The sequence below is a fragment of the Cyprinus carpio genome, chromosome B15 (assembly GCF_018340385.1).
Source record: "Cyprinus carpio isolate SPL01 chromosome B15, ASM1834038v1, whole genome shotgun sequence".
NCBI lineage: Eukaryota > Metazoa > Chordata > Actinopteri > Cypriniformes > Cyprinidae > Cyprinus > Cyprinus carpio.
This window is the reverse complement of record NC_056611.1, coordinates 15,833,495-15,850,743: the sequence shown is the minus strand read 5'-3', so window position 1 is coordinate 15,850,743 and position 17,249 is coordinate 15,833,495. Positions and strand designations below refer to the sequence as shown.

Sequence of the window (17,249 nt, the reverse complement as noted above, 5' to 3'; positions counted from 1 at the left end):
AGATAACAAAAGTCACAAGTATGGACAAACACAATGTGCTTTAGCTAACAATGCACAATAAATTTAATATTTCATGTTTTTATTGAACACATCTCATTAAAAATTCACAGTGCTGTAGAAAATTAAATGAACTTTTAAGTGATCTGGTTGTCAAGACCTGGATTATTCACAACTTGTTTTTTATTGTATTGGCTAATTTTGGATATTTAATTGGTGTTTGTTTATTCACTTTCATTATAATGTTGTGATACCAAAAGCATCAGCAGTTAAATAATTTGAAAAGCATCAATTTTCTTTTCCTTTTATTTATTTATTTATTTTTATTAAAAATATTAAAAAAAAATATATCAAAGATCAGAAAAAAAACTACTTTATTAGATTAGACAATTTAAGAATTATTATTATTGTTATTATTATAAAAATTTATTAGGCATTTATTAATCTTATAAGTATTTTCTTTGATTTTATGTTGTAGAGACTGTGTTTGAATGGAAGCTCTGGACAGGAAGTGATTGTCAGAAAGGACTTACAAAACGTGGAGGCGCTGTCATTTGACCCCATCAGCAGGTTGCTGTATTGGGTGGATGCTGGTGCTCAGAAAATCGAGGTAACCGCAGATTAAAACAACTACAGCAGCATCAATGACAGGTGTTCGTTCTTGTAGTCATCCTCACACTGTCTCTCTTCCAGGTGTCCAACTCTGATGGAGATCTGAGACGCACTCTGGTCAATTCTTCAGTGGTGGAGCAGCCTCGAGCCCTGACGCTCATGCCAGGAGAGAGGTATGGTGTTCCCACAAATCACTTGTTTTCCTTAACAATCCACATACTCCCTTCACCCTGACCACTAAGTTGCTGTTTCTTTTAGCTTGATGTTTTGGACAGACTGGGGCGATCGCGCAGCAGGCATCTACCGCAGCTGGATGGACGGTTCCAACATCGCCTGCATTGTGTCTGAGGCAGTTCGCTGGCCCAACGGCATAACAGCCGATGAATCATGGCTGTACTGGACGGAGGCATATGGAGACCGCATTGAAAGAGCAGACTTTAATGGAGGCCGCCGTACTGTGATAATGGAGGGCCTGCCACATCCTTATGCTATTGCTGTTTTCAAGGTAGAGACAATGTGATCACTTCTTGGAATGTTGCAACTGATAATAAACTGTCTTTAATGATCATAAACACTTTGTTGAACTGGTGTTTCTTGGTTTAGAATGACCTGTACTGGGATGACTGGTCTAAAATGGGAATATTCAAAGCACCTAAATCAGGCTCACCAGACAGTGAGATGCTAGTGGGCAGACTGACAGGAGTGATGGATCTCAAGATCTTTTACAAGGGAAAAAACAGAGGTCAGTCCTTCTGAAACACATGGGAAATACACTTTTAAAGACTATTATAGGGCTTGCAGGGCTTTTCTTTTTTCTTTTTTCCACTTGTCAGCTTGTATTGTATAAATTGAATATAATTTGAATATACATTTTATAATTTATTGTTATTATTAGTCATTTCTAAATACGTTACGTTATTGTAGTTGTAATGTGGTTCTTGCATTTTATTGGACATGCGAAGAATTTGCAATAGGGTTATTATTATTAACTAAAACTAAAACCAAAAAAAAAAACATTAACTGTGTAAGTATTAACTGAAATAAAATAAAATACTTAAACCTAATGTTTTTTAATTGTAGCTAACTGACAAGTCAGCAATTTTGTTTTTTAGTTTGTTGAAGTACTAAGATGCTACTGTAAAGCACTAACATTGAAACTATCCTAAAATTAAAAAAAAAAAAAAAAATACAAAAACATATCACTAAAACTTTAACTAAATGAAACACAAAATATAAAAACAAAATTGAAAATGCTTTTTTAATGTGTGTATTTTTACACACTTTCTTTTATTTGTGCAACTTTATTTTTTAGTAGTAAAAAAGCTAACAAACAGTAAATAAAAGCACAAAACTACAATATTGATTTCATGGGCTCAGCTTCATACAGTGGCCCCACTGGTCTACTTTTGATACAGAAATAGTTTTTCAAGATTTTTTTCCCTCTTTTAGGTCAGAATGCTTGTGTGGATCAGCCATGCAGTCTTCTGTGTCTTCCCCAGCCTGGAAACAAGCATCATTGCGTCTGCCCCGATGGAGTTTCCAGCACCATCTTACCCTCAGGAGAGCATCGGTGCCAGTGTCCCGGTGGATACCAGCTCAGCAATAACACATGCATTAAGACAGGTCTGACAGACTCAGAAGTGTCAGATATCAAAAGCTCTAAATGATGAATAAACATTTTTATGAAATTGAAATGGATTTATTTGCTTTTATTGACTCTCAGAACACACCTGCCTGCCAAACCAGCACCGCTGCGCTAATGGGAAATGCATCAGCAGCATCTGGAAGTGTGACAGTGACAACGACTGCGGCGACATGAGTGATGAACAGGGGTGCCGTGAGTGACATCATCAGCCCTGTCCCGTATAAAATGTCAGAAATGTGTATGATCTGTGTTTCATATATTTTTCTCTCTCTGCAGCCACCACTTCCTGTGACTCTGCGGTCCAGTTCCGCTGTGTGGCCTCAGGATCCTGCATTCCACTGGCCTTCAAGTGTGACCATGAGGATGACTGCGGAGATAACAGTGACGAAGAGCATTGTGGTATGTGTTTGTGTTTAGGGCTATGCAGAATGTCAAATATTCATTATATATCTGAGATGATTTTGTTGGTGATATAAAATTAAGCAGTATCACAGTATTTTAATGCACTATTGAATTAATCTTTAAGTTTTCTAAAGGACACATCTCGCAACTTGCAAATTAAAAGTTATTGTTAAGTATTGATAAGTATTGTTATTGTTAACAAAAACTAAAATAGTAAAAATATTAATTAATTTTTGGCCTTTGCAACTAACTGAAATAAAATAAGTTTGTTGAGTGCTAAATTTTATAAAAAATAGATAAAAGTAAATCAAAGCTGAATAGAAATGTTTATTAAATTATAAAATTATAAAAATGAAAAAAAAAAAAAATCGAAAATGACAAAAGCACATGACAAAATTGCTAAAATGAAAATATATGATTAGAAATATTAATAAGTACAATAAGAGTATAGAAATAATTCCAAAATAACACTGCTCTGAATTAAACTTAAGTAGCTAAATTTACTAAAAGTGAGATAAAAGTAAATCAAAGTTGAATAGAAATATATATATTTTTAACTATAAATCATAAAAATGGTCTATGTTTATGGAAGAAATGTGAACATAGTCATGTTTTATTAATATTGCTGTGTACATTGCTATGTATAAATGATTATGTTGCTGTATATAAATAAAACGAATTAATATAATTTTTCTGTTCGTTAGTTGAAAACTGTGTAAAAGCATGCCTTATTTATTTTTAACAAGATTTACTTTTTGCATGAATCATTTTGAGTGTTTTGTTGATATGACGTATTGTATTTGTTTTTAGTTGTTCAGTTAAAGTAACATAAATGCAGTGCTCATATTGCATCTGCTTTCTTTTAGAGTCTCACAAGTGTGGACCGGGGGAGTTCACCTGTGCAAGAGGTGTGTGTATTCGGGACGCATGGCGCTGTGATGGAGACAATGACTGCAGGGACTGGTCAGACGAGGCCAACTGTACTGGTGAGAGAAAAGACACTCCCTCATACACTATGCAAGAAATATGCAGTCAAATACATCACATCTACATCTTCAATGTCTCTCTCTTCCTCATTCTGTCACATAAAGTGGGTCACCACACGTGTGAGAGCAGTAGTTTCCAGTGTCACACGGGTCACTGCATTCCTCAGCGCTGGGTGTGTGACGGAGATGACGACTGCCAGGATGGATCCGACGAGGACCCAACCCAGTGTGGTCAGTCTTAAACACTGCCTTACTCACCCTTATGGCATTTGACTGATATTTTTTTTTTTCTGAGGAAGACTAAATGCATCAGCATCAGTTTCTCTAATCATGTTGCTCTCTCATGTATAATTCTGTGCAATTTGGAATCTTTCGGTTTTGTCCTTCAGGTAAAGAAAAATGCAATGGCTTCTTGTGCTCTAATGGCACCTGTCTGCCTGCTAGTGCTCACTGCAATGGTGTGGAGGACTGTCCAGGAGGCGCTGATGAGCAAAACTGCGGTATTGCTTGTTATATAAGTATATATAAGTGGAATGTTGTGTTGTAATTGTAACTAGAGAAATACTAAGGGTCTGTTCTTGCAGGTCCCCTCTGTGCACACTATATGGAGTTTGTGTGCAGAAACCGAGCACAGTGTCTGTTCCAGTCTCTGGTGTGTGACGGTACCCGGCACTGCTCCGATGGATCTGATGAGGACCCGACGTATGCAGGCTGCTGTGAGTCCAACTCATTTGCTAACCGAAATGTTCACTAGAGGAGCTAGCCAAAAGGTCCATTATGTGCTTCTGAGTAGGAATGTCCATGTAAATGTAGTGCAATTAATTACATTAATAAATAAAAATATAATGTACACATTTAGTTATGCCCCCTGACCTGAATATTAAATCCTTAAGACATTCCTTAAGGAATTATTAAATCTAACCTAAATATAGATCAGAAGTTTGGTTATATAATCATTTTAGAAAGAAGTCTCTTATTCTCACCAGTGCTGCATTTATTTAATCAGAAATACAGTGATATTGTGAAATATTATTAGAAATTATAATGTTTTAATGTGTCGTAAAATGTAATTTATTTCTGTGATGGCAAAGCTGAAATTTCAGAAGCCATTACTTCAGTCTTCAGTGCCACAAGATCCTTTAGAAATCATTCTAATATGCTGATTTGGCACTCAAAAACATTTCTTATTATAATCAATGTTGTAATAATTTTGTGAAAACTATTTTTTTTTTTAAGATTCTTCAATGACGAGAAAGTTCAAAAGAACAGGTTTTATTAGAAATAGAAATCTTTTGTAACATTTTTAACTTATGTTTTATCCATTTAATATTTATTATTTATTAATTTCATATTTAGTATTTAGTTTCTCTTATTTAGTATTCATTTCTTTAAAAAATTGCACAGCCCCCGTACTTTTGAATGGTAATTTAAAGAATAGATTATGTTTTATTAGATTTCTTTTATAGTGTTTAAAAATTATGCAATGTATTCACCACTTTTTGCACCTATTGCTCTTCTGTTTTCTCATATGCTATACTTGTCTGCTGCCTTCTTTAGTGTCATAATTTATTCATAATAGCTTCTCTGCAAAAATTGATGTATGCAATTACTTTCAACTTAATTTGATTAATTAATCGGCATATCATGTAATTAGATTTTTAATCAGTCTTAATTGACAGTCCTTAACGTGGACCTTGGATGAAGCACAAAGTAGTGCTGTAATGAAGTTTTTTGTAATGAATTGATTAGTTCTCCTCCTCCTCCACAGCAACTAACCCTGAGTTTGAGAAAACATGTGACGGCTACAGCTTCCAGTGTTCCAATGGAATGTGTGTGACCCTGGAGTGGAAGTGTGACGGCATGGACGACTGTGGCGACTACTCTGATGAGGCCAACTGTGGTGAGCAGGAACTTCTGGCTATGCAAGACTACAGACTTCCAGTCAGAGCATTCAATAATAAGCTCCAGTCCAGTCATACTTGGGACGGCTTTGAGAAAGTGCTGTTTATCTTGTTTCTGTGCTTGTTTAATAATGAGTCGTGTGTTTTCTTTTTCAGCGTCCCCGACCGATGAGCCAGGCTGCTCACGTTACTTTCAGTACGAGTGTAAGAACAGCCGCTGTGTGCCCGCCTGGTGGAAGTGTGATGGGGAAAATGACTGCGGAGACTGGTCTGATGAATCTCAATGCTCAGGTACACAAATCAGTCCAGTACACTGTGTCCCAGTCAGCGTCTATTAACCTTGTTTGTAGAGCGCTGACAAAAGAGAATGCTCAGTGGATTAATTACAGTTAATTATGTTGTGTCTGTGTTCAGATGGTGGAGCTCCTCACACACCTGCGCCGGGTCCAGGTACCTGTGCTCCTAATCGTTTCCGCTGTGGTTCTGGCGCGTGTATTGTGAACACCTGGGTGTGCGACGGCTACGCTGATTGTCCTGATGGCAGCGATGAAGTGGGCTGTCCCACAGGTGGTGCTTCTTCTCTTTTATTAGCCAATAGTAGGATAGTAGGGGTGTCAAACATATGGCTTGATAAAGAGTCATATATATATATATTGTGTGTGTTTGTATATTTGTATATATATATATATATATATATATATATATATATAAATATATATATATATATATATATATATATATATATATATATATAGTGCAGAGAAAAAGGTTTTGCCCCTTCTGTTTTTTTATTTTTTGCATATTTGTCACTTAAAAGATTCAGATCATCAAACTAATTTTAAAATTACACATAGATAACCTGAGTAAATATAAGATTCAGTTTTGAAATAATGATTTCATTTATTAAGGGGAAAAAGCTGTCCAAACCTGCCTGGCACTACGTGAAAAAATAATTGCCCCCTAAACCTAATAACTGGTTGTGCCACCCTTGGCAGCAACAACTGTAATCAGGCATTTGTGATAACTGGCAATGAATCTTTCACATTGCTGTAGAGGAATTTTGGCCCACTCTTCTTTGCAAAATTGTTTTATTTCAGCCACATTGGATTGTTTTCGAGCATGAATGGACTGTTTAAGTTCATGCCACAGCATCTCAATTGGATTTAAGCCCAGACTTTGACTTGGCCACTCCAAAACCTTAAATAGTTTTTTCTTGATCCATTCAGAGGTGGACTTGTGGTGTGTTTGGGATCATTGTCCTGCTGCATAGCCCAAGTGAGCTTGAGCTTGAGGTCACAAACTGACGGCCGGACATTCTTCTTCAGGATTTTCTGATAGAGTGCAGAATTCATGGTTCAGTCGTCCAGGTCCTTAAGCTGTAAAGCAGCCCCAGACCATCACACTAACACTAACATGTTTGACTGTTGGTATGATGTGATGTGTGAAATGTGAGATGAGCCTTTGTGTTCTTTTTGGTCAGTAGTAGCTTTTGCCTTGGAACTCTCCAATGCATGCTGTTTTTGCCCAGTCTCTTTCTTATTGTTAAATCATTAACACTGATTAATAGAGGCAAGTGATGCCTGCAGTTCTTTAGATGTTGTTCTGGGTTTTTTATGACCTCCTGGATGAGTCGTCATTTCACTCATGGAGTAGTTTTGGTAGGCCGGACACTCCTAGGTAGGTTCACCACTGTTCCAAGTTTTCTCCATTTGTGAATAATGGCTCTGACCATGGTTCGCTGGAGTTCCAAAGCCTTAGAAATGGCTTTATAATCCTTTCCAGACTGATACATGTCAACTATTTTGTTTCTCATCTGTTCTTGAATTTCTTTAGATCGCATCATGATGCATGTTGCTATTTAAGCATGCTTCACTTTGTCAGACAGCTTCTATTGAAGTGATTTATTGATTCATCAGGTCTGGCAGTAATCATGTCTGGGTGTGGCTAATGAAATTTAACTCAGCTTCTAAAATAATGTGGTTAATCACAGTTCTTTCATGATTTAACAGGAGGGTGCAATTTTTTTTTTTCACGTAGGGCCAGGTATGTTTGGACAGCTTTTTTCCCCACTTAATAAATTAAATTATCATTTAAAAACTGCATTTACTTGCATTATCTTTGTGTAATATTAAAATTAGTTTGATGATCTGAATCTTTTAAGTGAGGCAAATATGCAAAAAAAAAAAAAAAAAAAAAAAAGGATTTATATATATATATATATATTTATATATATATATATATATATATATAGTAAAAGAGAGAGCGAGAGATATCTCTCTCTTTATAAATATATAAATATTTTGATGTATTTTCTTTTGAACTGACAAAATATACAAAATTTGTATATTGAAATATCATATAAGAAAATTACATTTAAAAAATATATACATCCATTTATTGTATAGGTTTTACATTCATAATATAATTTTTTAGCTATGAACAATAAAAATTTGTTTTCCAGTTTTAGCTTGCATCAATAAATTAAGCTTTTTTTTAATTATGTGTGACATTCGACACTCATGTTCATACATGCAAATTCATACTTTTCAGCCCAGATGTCAGTGACACAACATTCCCAGTGTGCCACAGTTCATTTTCACACAAATTATGCAATTCACTTAATACTGCTGTGTTGAGTTGTCACTTAATAATAACATTAAAAAATAGAACAAAAATGTTAATAAATAAGTGAATTTCTCAGTTGTTTCCATAGTCCTTTTTAAATATAAATTTTCTTTTATTTTATATACATAAAAAAAGATTGTGAATTTATAAATTGTTTCCACACCACACATTTTATTTTATTTTAAATATTTAAAAATATGTTAAGTGTAATTACTAAGTGAATTTCTTAATTGTTTTCAGACAACAAAACAACATAATAATATAATAATAAATAATTGAAAAAAAAAAAAAAACTTAAAATAAGTTTAACCCTTGAGTCTTTATATGTATTATCCATTTGTTTTATGCTGTTTCTGTCTTTCTCATAGTCAAAGGCTCAGTGACTCCATTAGCAACTCTTCCTCCTTCGGGCCGCTGTACTAAAGATCAGTTCCTGTGTCTGAAGCCTCCAGTCTGTATCGCTGATTGGCAGCGCTGTGATGGACATTCTCACTGTGTGGACGGGTCTGATGAGGACAACTGTCGTAAGTGCCTATAAGAGAATCATACACAGTACAAAAGTAACCCACTCTTTATTACCATTTTCACTAAAACCATCAAATAAAACAAACATTATGCTCTATATACTTGGATAAACTGGAAATGGGTTGGTGTGGCTAATGTCTTCACATACCTGTAAATGTTAACAAGCTCCCCATTTTATTCCAGCCACTCATGGTCCACTGCTCTGTGTGAATGGTACTCTCTGTGCGGACGGAGAAGCCTGCGTGCTGAACAGCGAGAGGTGTGATGGCTTCATAGACTGTTCTGACCGGAGTGACGAGGACAACTGCACTAGTGAGAGCCATTTGTGGTTATTTGCCATTGAAATCTGACTGCAGCAAGAACAATATTATACCACAGTAAGCCGACTGACTGTTCATGCTGATTCACCCTGTTTTTCCCTTTCTCAGTGGATTTGCTGGTCTACAAAATTCAAAATCTTCAGTGGAGTGCCAACTTTTCTGGTGCTGTGATGCTTACCTGGTCAAGGCCCAAAAATATGCCTGCATCCTCCTGCTCTTTTGTCATCTACTTCAGGTATTCATTTAGTCTTTGTGTTCATCTACACCTGTGTTTTCTAAGCCTTTTAAGATGATGGACCACTTGAACTGTGGAGAATTTTTTATTTATTTTTTACTTTGTTTTGCTTTGCTTTGCTTTGCTTTGCTTTGCTTTTTGTTTTGTTTTGTTTTGTTTTGCTTTGCTTTGCTTTGCTTTTTGTTTTGCTTTGCTTTTTTGCTTTGCTTTGCTTTGCTTTGCTTTGCTTTGCTTTGCTTTTTGTTTTGTTTTGCTTTGCTTTGCTTTGCTTTGCTTTTTGTTTTGCTTTGCTTTGCTTCGTTTGCTTGGTTTTGTTTGGTTTATGTTTCATGCTTTGTTTTGGTTTACACTTTTTGATTTTATTTATTTATTTGTTAGTTTGTTTTAAGTTTTCTCAGATGGACCACTACATCTTAGTGCCAAAAATCACAGACCTTTTAACTTTTATTATTATTATTTTTTGTTTTGTTTTTTTGTTGTGTTTTATTATTATTATCATTTTGTTTATTTTAAGCTTTTTAAGTGGTGGAACATGTTAATGTTGAATCAAAAAATCACAGACCACTAAATTATTATTAATTTTAGTTTTTTATTTCATTTTATTTTTTGTTTTTATTGTTTTAATTGTATTTTATAAAATAAAAATAAAATGTAAAGACAATAAATATAATATAAAAAATAATTAGGACATAACGAGGCAACTGGCAGTAGATGTTTAATTTATTTTATAATTATTCCACCATAATAAATACTGTATATAGGGAAACCCTTGATCTACACACAACAGTAAATGTCTTCAGGTCAGTAATAAAGCTGTGTATGTTTTCCAGGCAGGTGGGTGTCCAGCAGTGGGCGTCCATTGACACAAACAGCAATAAGGGCAGTGCCGTTCTGACTGTGTTGATGCCGGACACAACCTACCAGGTTAAGGTTCAGACTCAGTGTCTCAGCAAACAGCACAGGACCAATGAAGTTCTCACACTACGCACACCAGAAGGATGTAAGTCTGCCTTAGCAGCACAGTTACTAAAATGATTTATGGAACAGCTCGGATTTACATGGAAGAGATATGCTGACGACTGTGTTTGTGTGGCAGTGCCAGACCCTCCGCAGAATCTGCAGCTAAGCTCTGACAACGCTGAGGACGGGACAGTACTGTGTTCCTGGAGCCCTCCTGATAAAGCACATGGACTCATCAGGGAGTATATTGTGAGTGAGAAGCCCTCAGTACTTTATAGCATTTATCAACACATACTTATATCTAACCAGCTCATGTGTGTTTGCAGGTGGAGTACAGTGAAAAGGACAGTGCAGAGTGGTATTCCCAGCGTAGCACCATCACGAATGCAGAAGTGAAGGACCTGCAGCCCAGCTCGCTCTACAGATTCAGGGTAAGACACTCCAAAACCTGCATGAAGTTGTTTCATGTACACGTCTGGTGATCATAGCTTCACCTAACCTTTATTCATCTCTTATTTGTCAGGTGGCTGCTGTCACAAGCAGAATCATAAAAAACACCAAAAAAAAAAAGTCCATCATTCCTCAAAAAGGTAACAAAACAATATAAAAGAAACTGACATGTTCTCAGAGGAGCGCTGACTCCCCCTGCTGGACATTTATGCTCAAGTGTTTTATCTTATAGGATAGTTGAAACCGATCGAGTCATTTTAACTCTCTTTTCAGCATAAATATAAACACATCAATTTGTATCTTTATTTTAATATCAATGGAAAAGTAATGTGGTATCATGAATAATTATGAGACGTTATAATCAATGTTAAAATCAGTTGTGTTGCTTAATATTTTTGTTGTAACCGTGATATTTTTTTTTAGGATTCTTTGATAATTTCAAAAGAATAGCAAAATACCAAAGAACACATTAATACATAAAACAATAAAAAAATTATCAAAAAAAAAAAAAAAAATAAATAAATAAATAAATTTAATGGTATATTAACAGTATCTGTTAAAAAGGATTTTCAAAATTTTTATGCATTACATAAACATCTAGTTATGTCTGTTTTATTGTTGGACAAAAAAACTGCTCTAATATTTCATGACTCTTTAATAATGTGTCTTTCAGCTCTCTCTCCTCCTGATGTTGAGATCCCCAGCATCACAGAGGACTCCATGATTTTGTCCATCACCAATGATTATAAAGTCCAGGTCAGTCATTTTGCTTTTTCTCTGTGTGTGGGTTACATTAATGACCTCCTCCTAATTTAAATATAAAATTGATCTCTCTCTTTTAGGTGAAGCACTATGTTGTTGTCATTTCATGGGTATTTGATGAACATGTGAAGGAGAGCTGGAATTACACGGTTTCAGGGACATTGAAAGGTACTGTAAAACACAGTCATCAAACCTTACGTCAGCATTTCTGGAGCTATATAAAATGTGTGTGCTGTCTTCTGTACAGTCTCTAACCTGACAGCAGGAACGGTGTATGAGGTGGCGGTGTGGGCTCACACGGATGATGGAGACAGTCCTACTTCTCTGTTCCGCAAGCAGACCAAAGGTACCAGACCTGCCCAGCCATCACTGAAGGCCCGGGCGCTCAACCAGACTGCTGTAGAGTGCAACTGGACCGGCCCTCAAGCTGAGGTGAGACTAAACATTGAAAAACATTGATAGCCAATCAGAATCCACCTGACTTTAAAGTGTGCAGTCATGCTTAAAGACTGTGCTTATAATAATGAACGTTATTGTGTGTTGGTGTGGTCGCAAATATAGTTAACATTTTAGCTATCTTTATCGTTCTTGGTCTGAACAGGCCTTTACTCATGAACGCCTAAAGTGCAGTGATATTTATCATTGTTCTGCAAAATTTCACGGGCGATATCCATTCTTTTCAATAGCAATTCACACGAGAGCCATAAATTTCCCCATGCAAATTTCGCTTGTGTATAAGAAAAGTGTAGCCATTAACTTGATAAATTTTAGACATAAACTAGCCTTTTACAAAGATTTGATTGAATTTACTATTGAATTTACACATTTACTGTTGTTCGACAGAATTTTGCAGATGAAATTCAGTAATTTCAATAGGAATCCATTTATTTTTTGGAAAGTGCTAAATATTTCTTCACGCTGATTTCACATTAGGTTTCATTTTGTAGCATTTTTCAACCGAAAGCTGCTTGATTTGAAGGTCTTGTGAGTTGTGCTTCAAATATCATTAAACAATTAAAAATAGATAATGGACCCACAAAATTTGGCTGAAACCTGACCTTTAAGTTGAAAAGTGTCTGTCAAGACATCATTGTAATGTTTCCATGTTTTCGTAGATGTATGGAGTGTTCTACGCCACATCCTTCCTGGATCTGTACCGCAGACCTCACAGGGTGAATACCACCTCAACCAGTCTGACGGTGATCGTTGACAGCGACAAGCAGTTCCTCTTCCTGGTTAGTCTCCACCCTCCTACTCCTCAATTTAGAGATCCAGTTGGGCACTATGATGAAGTGATTGTATGTTTGTTGTTCAGGTGAGGGTGATCGTTCCATACCTCGGGCCTCCATCAGGCTACGCTGTAGTGAAGATGATCCCCAACGAGCGACTTCCACCTCGAAACTTGCACAAGGTGCGAGTGGATAAGACACAGGCCACTCTGAAGTGGCAGCCGCCATATGATTCTCCCAGCAGTCCTTTGGTATGACCACATTGTCAAGTCCTAGACTGTCATTTTTTAATATAAAACTTTGTTAAATGTCAGATGGGGTGTTTCAAGGATCTCTGTGGGTATTTATCAGACCTATGCAGTGCACGTGCGAGATACAGTTCGTAAAACGGAGCGGGACTATAAGGTGAGCACTCAGAACAACACGGTGGAGTACACGCTGAAGGGCCTGGAGCCTGGAGGACGCTACAGCATCACCATCAGGCTGCTCAACATGAGCAAAGAGGCCAGCTTCACACTCAACACGGGTATAGCCATCTCTTTTATTGCCTTTTTAAAAAAAAAAAAATAATTAAAATATATATATATGTTTTTAAATGTAATTTATTCCTGTGATGGAAAAGTTTAATTTTGAGCAGCCATTACTCCAGTCTTTAAGATCACATGATCCTTTAGAAATCATTCTAAAATTATGATTTGGTGATCAAGAAAATGTTATTTTTTATTAACAGTGTTAAAAACAGTTGTGCTGCTTAATATGTTTGTAGAAACCATCTTTTTTTTTTTTTCAAGATTCTTGGATGTATAGAAAGTTAAAAAGAACAGGTTTTTTCTGAGATAGAAATCTTTGACATTATAAATGTCTTTACTGTCACTTTTGTTAAATTTTATGGGTCCCTGCTCAATAAAAAGAATTACTTTCTTTCAATAGAAAAAAATTGTACTGACCACAAACTTTTGAGAGGTAGCGTATTAACAACTATAAGTAAAATTTCCTGCTGTATTGTATTTTTTCTGCACAGTTCCTCTGCCTGCACCTGAGGCCCTCAAGATCTTAGAAGAACAGGATCATGTGTTCCTCTTCTGGAAGAGCCTGGCTGTGAAGGACCGGACCTTCAATGAGAGCAGGGTTAGAAACCAGACACACAGGAAATCCACAATGACCTTATTTACTCAATTAATAAACATTTCTGGTCTTATTGTGGATAATGATTTTAAAAAAAAAGTTTCATTATCTTTTAACAACATTTTTCCTCCTCTGAAACTTTCCATTTTGGTTCACTTATGAAATGGTTTCACTAATAATCATCTGATCCTTCAGGGCTATGAGGTGTATATGCATGACAGTGTCAGCAACTCCACAAAGTGTCTGGGTAACACAACGGAGTCATTCTTCCGGATCAGCAACCTGTTGGTGGGCCATAACTACACATTCTCAGTGCGGGCGCGCTGTCTGCTCAACAACCAGCTGTGTGGAGAAGCGGCGGTGCTGTTATATGATGAACTGAGCAAAGCAGCAGGCATGAGCTTTTATGCAATAAACATTTTTCATCTTTATCTTTGTAGGCATTTGTTGATCTTGACGCTTATGTCGTCTTTCAGGGCCAAACGATGCCTCACCTCAGTCAGGTAAATCAGAGGACATGGCAGCGGTGGTGGTTCCAGTGTTGTTCCTGCTGTTGGTGGGTGTGTGTGGAGGCCTGGTGGTGCTTTACCTCAGACACCGTCGGCTACAGCACAGCTTCACCACTTTCGCTAACAGCCACTACAACTCTCGTCTGGGCTCTGCCATTTTCTCCTCAGGAGATGAGCTGGGTAAGACCAGTCTCCTGCCTTTCATGAAATCTGTCTTCAGTACACTTCAGAGAAGTGTCGTTTAGTTCACTTGAGATCAGTTGACTTCAGTTCATTTCAGTTCAGTTTACTTGTGGTTAGATCGGATGGCTTGTTTGTTTTAGTTCGATTCGTAGAGTTTAGTTCAGTTTACTTCACTGTTTGAGTTCATTTCACTTCATCTCAGATGACTTTAGTCAAGTTCACTTCTATTTAGTTTTATTTTAGTTCAGTTCATTTACTTCAGATCACTTTATTTTATTTCAGTTCACTTCAGTTTAGCCCAGTTTCTCTTCAGTCAAGTTCACTACAGTTTAGTTTATTTAAATTCAATTCAAATGATCTCAGTTGTCTTTAGTACAAAAGAAAAATGTAATTCAGCTCATTTTTAGTTAGTTATTTTGCGTAGTTGAATAAGTTGACAGTTAAAATCACATTTAGTTCACTTAAGTTAAATTCAGTTTAGTTTAGTCCACTTCATTTTAGTTCAGGTCACTTGTTTAGCTCAGTTGACTTCATTTTAGTTTAGTTCACTTCATTTCACTTCTGTTTAGCTCAATTGACTTCAGTTCAATTCAGTTTAACTCTGTATGCTTAAATTTAGTTCAGTTAACTTCGGTTTAGATTTGTTCACTTAAGTTTGGTAAATTGTCCTCAATTCACTTTAGTTCAGTTCAGATTACTTCAGTTGTGTTGTGTTCAGTTTAATCACTTCAATTAATTCAACTTTTAATTAATTCACCATTTTAAATCAGTTCAGTTAAATTCTTTTCACTTCATTTTATTTCAGTGAAGTTCACTTTTAGTTTAGTTCACTTCAGATCTTTCTTTACTTGAAAGTTTTCCACATTGTGAAAATTGGCTAATAAGATGTTTCTTTGTTCCCTCTCTTCTTAGGTGACGATGATGAAGATGCTCCTATGATCAGTGGCTTTTCAGATGACGTTCCCATGGTGATTGCATAGCTGGACAACTCTTCTGTCCTCCTCCTTCACTTCCCACTCCACTTCCTCATCATGTTTTCTTACATGCCCATCCGGCATGCCTTCAAGCTATCGAGCCCCTTCCTCTTTACCCCTCCGGTCACTTAGAAAAACGCTGGATTTGGGTTTCTGGACCCTGAGGAAGAAGAGAAAGCATGGAGCAAAAGAGATATTTTTGAAAATAAGATGCACTTTTTTCGGATGCGCAATAACTTATTTTTTATATATAATATATGTGGGTATTGGAATTTGTAGGCATTAACTGAAGCAAACTGTGAAGGAGTTTGCCAGCTGATCAGCAGACTCACTGAACAGGGAAAAGACCCTTATTGTACAACAAACTCTCACATGAGCATTGCATTTGCTTAAAGCCAAAACAAACATCTAGATATGGGTACATCAGTACAAAAATACACACACAAAAAAAAAAATCTAAAAAGCAAACCTCATATGTGTACAGGTGAGAAAAATGGACCAATGAATGCTGATGAAAAGGGAAGGCGGTACGTAGGCTGTTGACAGTAAATTGCACAGGATCACATTTTTGTTGTATATGCTCAATTTGTGTCACTTTGTCAGTAGGCCTGCATTTGTCCATGGTACCTTGTTTACACTTTGTATCCATTTGTTAATTTCCTTGCGCAGCAATAGATTTTATTCCCTCTGCTTTTTGAAAATGTGAAAACTGTAACCCGTTTTGGTTGTTTTATCAGCTGTTTTCAGAAAAGAATGACCAAAATTAAGACAGTTATTTGAGTGTTGTCCACATTAAGTCCCATGCTTAGTCTACACTGCGTTCCAAATTATTATGCAAGTGACATATCAATAGGATTTCGATACAATAAAGAATCAGATTTTTGTTTGTGCTGTTTTTCACATCACAGCTGTGACTTGCTTAATAATGTGGAACAACCTCTTTAAGTATTGTTTCCATTTACCTAAGAAGACCTGGCAAACTATTGACCAAACCTGTCTGAGATTGATACCAGTTATCTAAAAAGATGTGAAAAACACCACAAACAAAAATCTGACTCTTTATTGTAGTGAAATCCTATTGATATGTCACTTGCATAATAATTTGGAATGCAGTGTATATGTTCACTGTCTTCTTTGATTTATCCTACGCATTTTATCTAGCGAATATTATAATATTGCATATCCTGTGTGCTGTCATGGTTTTAGTCCTTTAGTGTTCTCAGGGAACTGGGTTAGTGTAGATGTACCAGCGATATATCAGTCACACTGCCACAGGCAGCGCAGTGTGTTTAATTCTGAGACTATTGTGCTGTACAGTAGTTCCATATTGCAGTGAAGCCTGTGCAGCTCTTGTCTGAATGGACCAGAAGGCTTCATTATTGTGCCAAGCTTAAGAAAAGCAGGGGGTAGAGCAGACGTCTTGCCTTCCCGAACCGTTGTGAAGAGGTACATGTGTTAAATCCATGTTTCATTTTAACTGGATTGCGGGTGTTGCTTAAAAGATTTCTTTATGAATGTATTTTTCTTTTCTTTTTCTTTTTTTTTGTATCTTGTATTGAGGTGACCAGAAAAAAGGAAAATGGATATGGTCTACCCACTTCTTCTTTAATGTTCAAGGATTTTAAATTGAGGTTTATGGCCAGTTTACATTCAAATGCTTGTGGTCATTATTAATGATACCCCATTATTAATTGGAATTAAAACTGTTCAGTTGATAGATGTGGCTGTTTTTAGTGAAATTGTTCTTTTCAGTACCACATTGCCTTATTACAACACACTGAGTAAAGTATGTAGCGGTATGTCAATGTG

At 36.3% G+C, this 17,249-nt stretch overlaps 1 protein-coding gene across 1 annotated transcript in view; it reads left to right on the top strand.

Moving 5' to 3' along the window:
• LOC109074237 (sortilin-related receptor-like) overlaps positions 1-15,883 on the top strand; it is a 61,361-nt gene extending 45,478 nt beyond the window's left edge. Inside the window, exons 18-48 of the mRNA XM_042739441.1 lie at positions 476-607; positions 691-782; positions 868-1,114; positions 1,213-1,351; positions 2,059-2,232; positions 2,333-2,446; positions 2,531-2,653; positions 3,523-3,642; positions 3,748-3,873; positions 4,032-4,142; positions 4,227-4,358; positions 5,411-5,542; positions 5,700-5,834; positions 5,958-6,110; positions 8,537-8,692; positions 8,877-9,005; positions 9,122-9,248; positions 10,079-10,248; positions 10,345-10,457; positions 10,535-10,639; positions 10,732-10,798; positions 11,332-11,414; positions 11,501-11,588; positions 11,668-11,852; positions 12,536-12,655; positions 12,736-12,900; positions 13,001-13,175; positions 13,671-13,777; positions 13,970-14,168; positions 14,251-14,463; positions 15,379-15,883. Of these exons, the coding sequence (XP_042595375.1) occupies positions 476-607; positions 691-782; positions 868-1,114; positions 1,213-1,351; positions 2,059-2,232; positions 2,333-2,446; positions 2,531-2,653; positions 3,523-3,642; positions 3,748-3,873; positions 4,032-4,142; positions 4,227-4,358; positions 5,411-5,542; positions 5,700-5,834; positions 5,958-6,110; positions 8,537-8,692; positions 8,877-9,005; positions 9,122-9,248; positions 10,079-10,248; positions 10,345-10,457; positions 10,535-10,639; positions 10,732-10,798; positions 11,332-11,414; positions 11,501-11,588; positions 11,668-11,852; positions 12,536-12,655; positions 12,736-12,900; positions 13,001-13,175; positions 13,671-13,777; positions 13,970-14,168; positions 14,251-14,463; positions 15,379-15,446 (4,200 nt within the window). The 3' untranslated portion in view covers positions 15,447-15,883. The remainder of the gene's footprint in view (positions 1-475; positions 608-690; positions 783-867; positions 1,115-1,212; positions 1,352-2,058; positions 2,233-2,332; positions 2,447-2,530; positions 2,654-3,522; positions 3,643-3,747; positions 3,874-4,031; positions 4,143-4,226; positions 4,359-5,410; positions 5,543-5,699; positions 5,835-5,957; positions 6,111-8,536; positions 8,693-8,876; positions 9,006-9,121; positions 9,249-10,078; positions 10,249-10,344; positions 10,458-10,534; positions 10,640-10,731; positions 10,799-11,331; positions 11,415-11,500; positions 11,589-11,667; positions 11,853-12,535; positions 12,656-12,735; positions 12,901-13,000; positions 13,176-13,670; positions 13,778-13,969; positions 14,169-14,250; positions 14,464-15,378) is intronic.
• Positions 15,884-17,249: the final 1,366 nt, after the last annotated feature.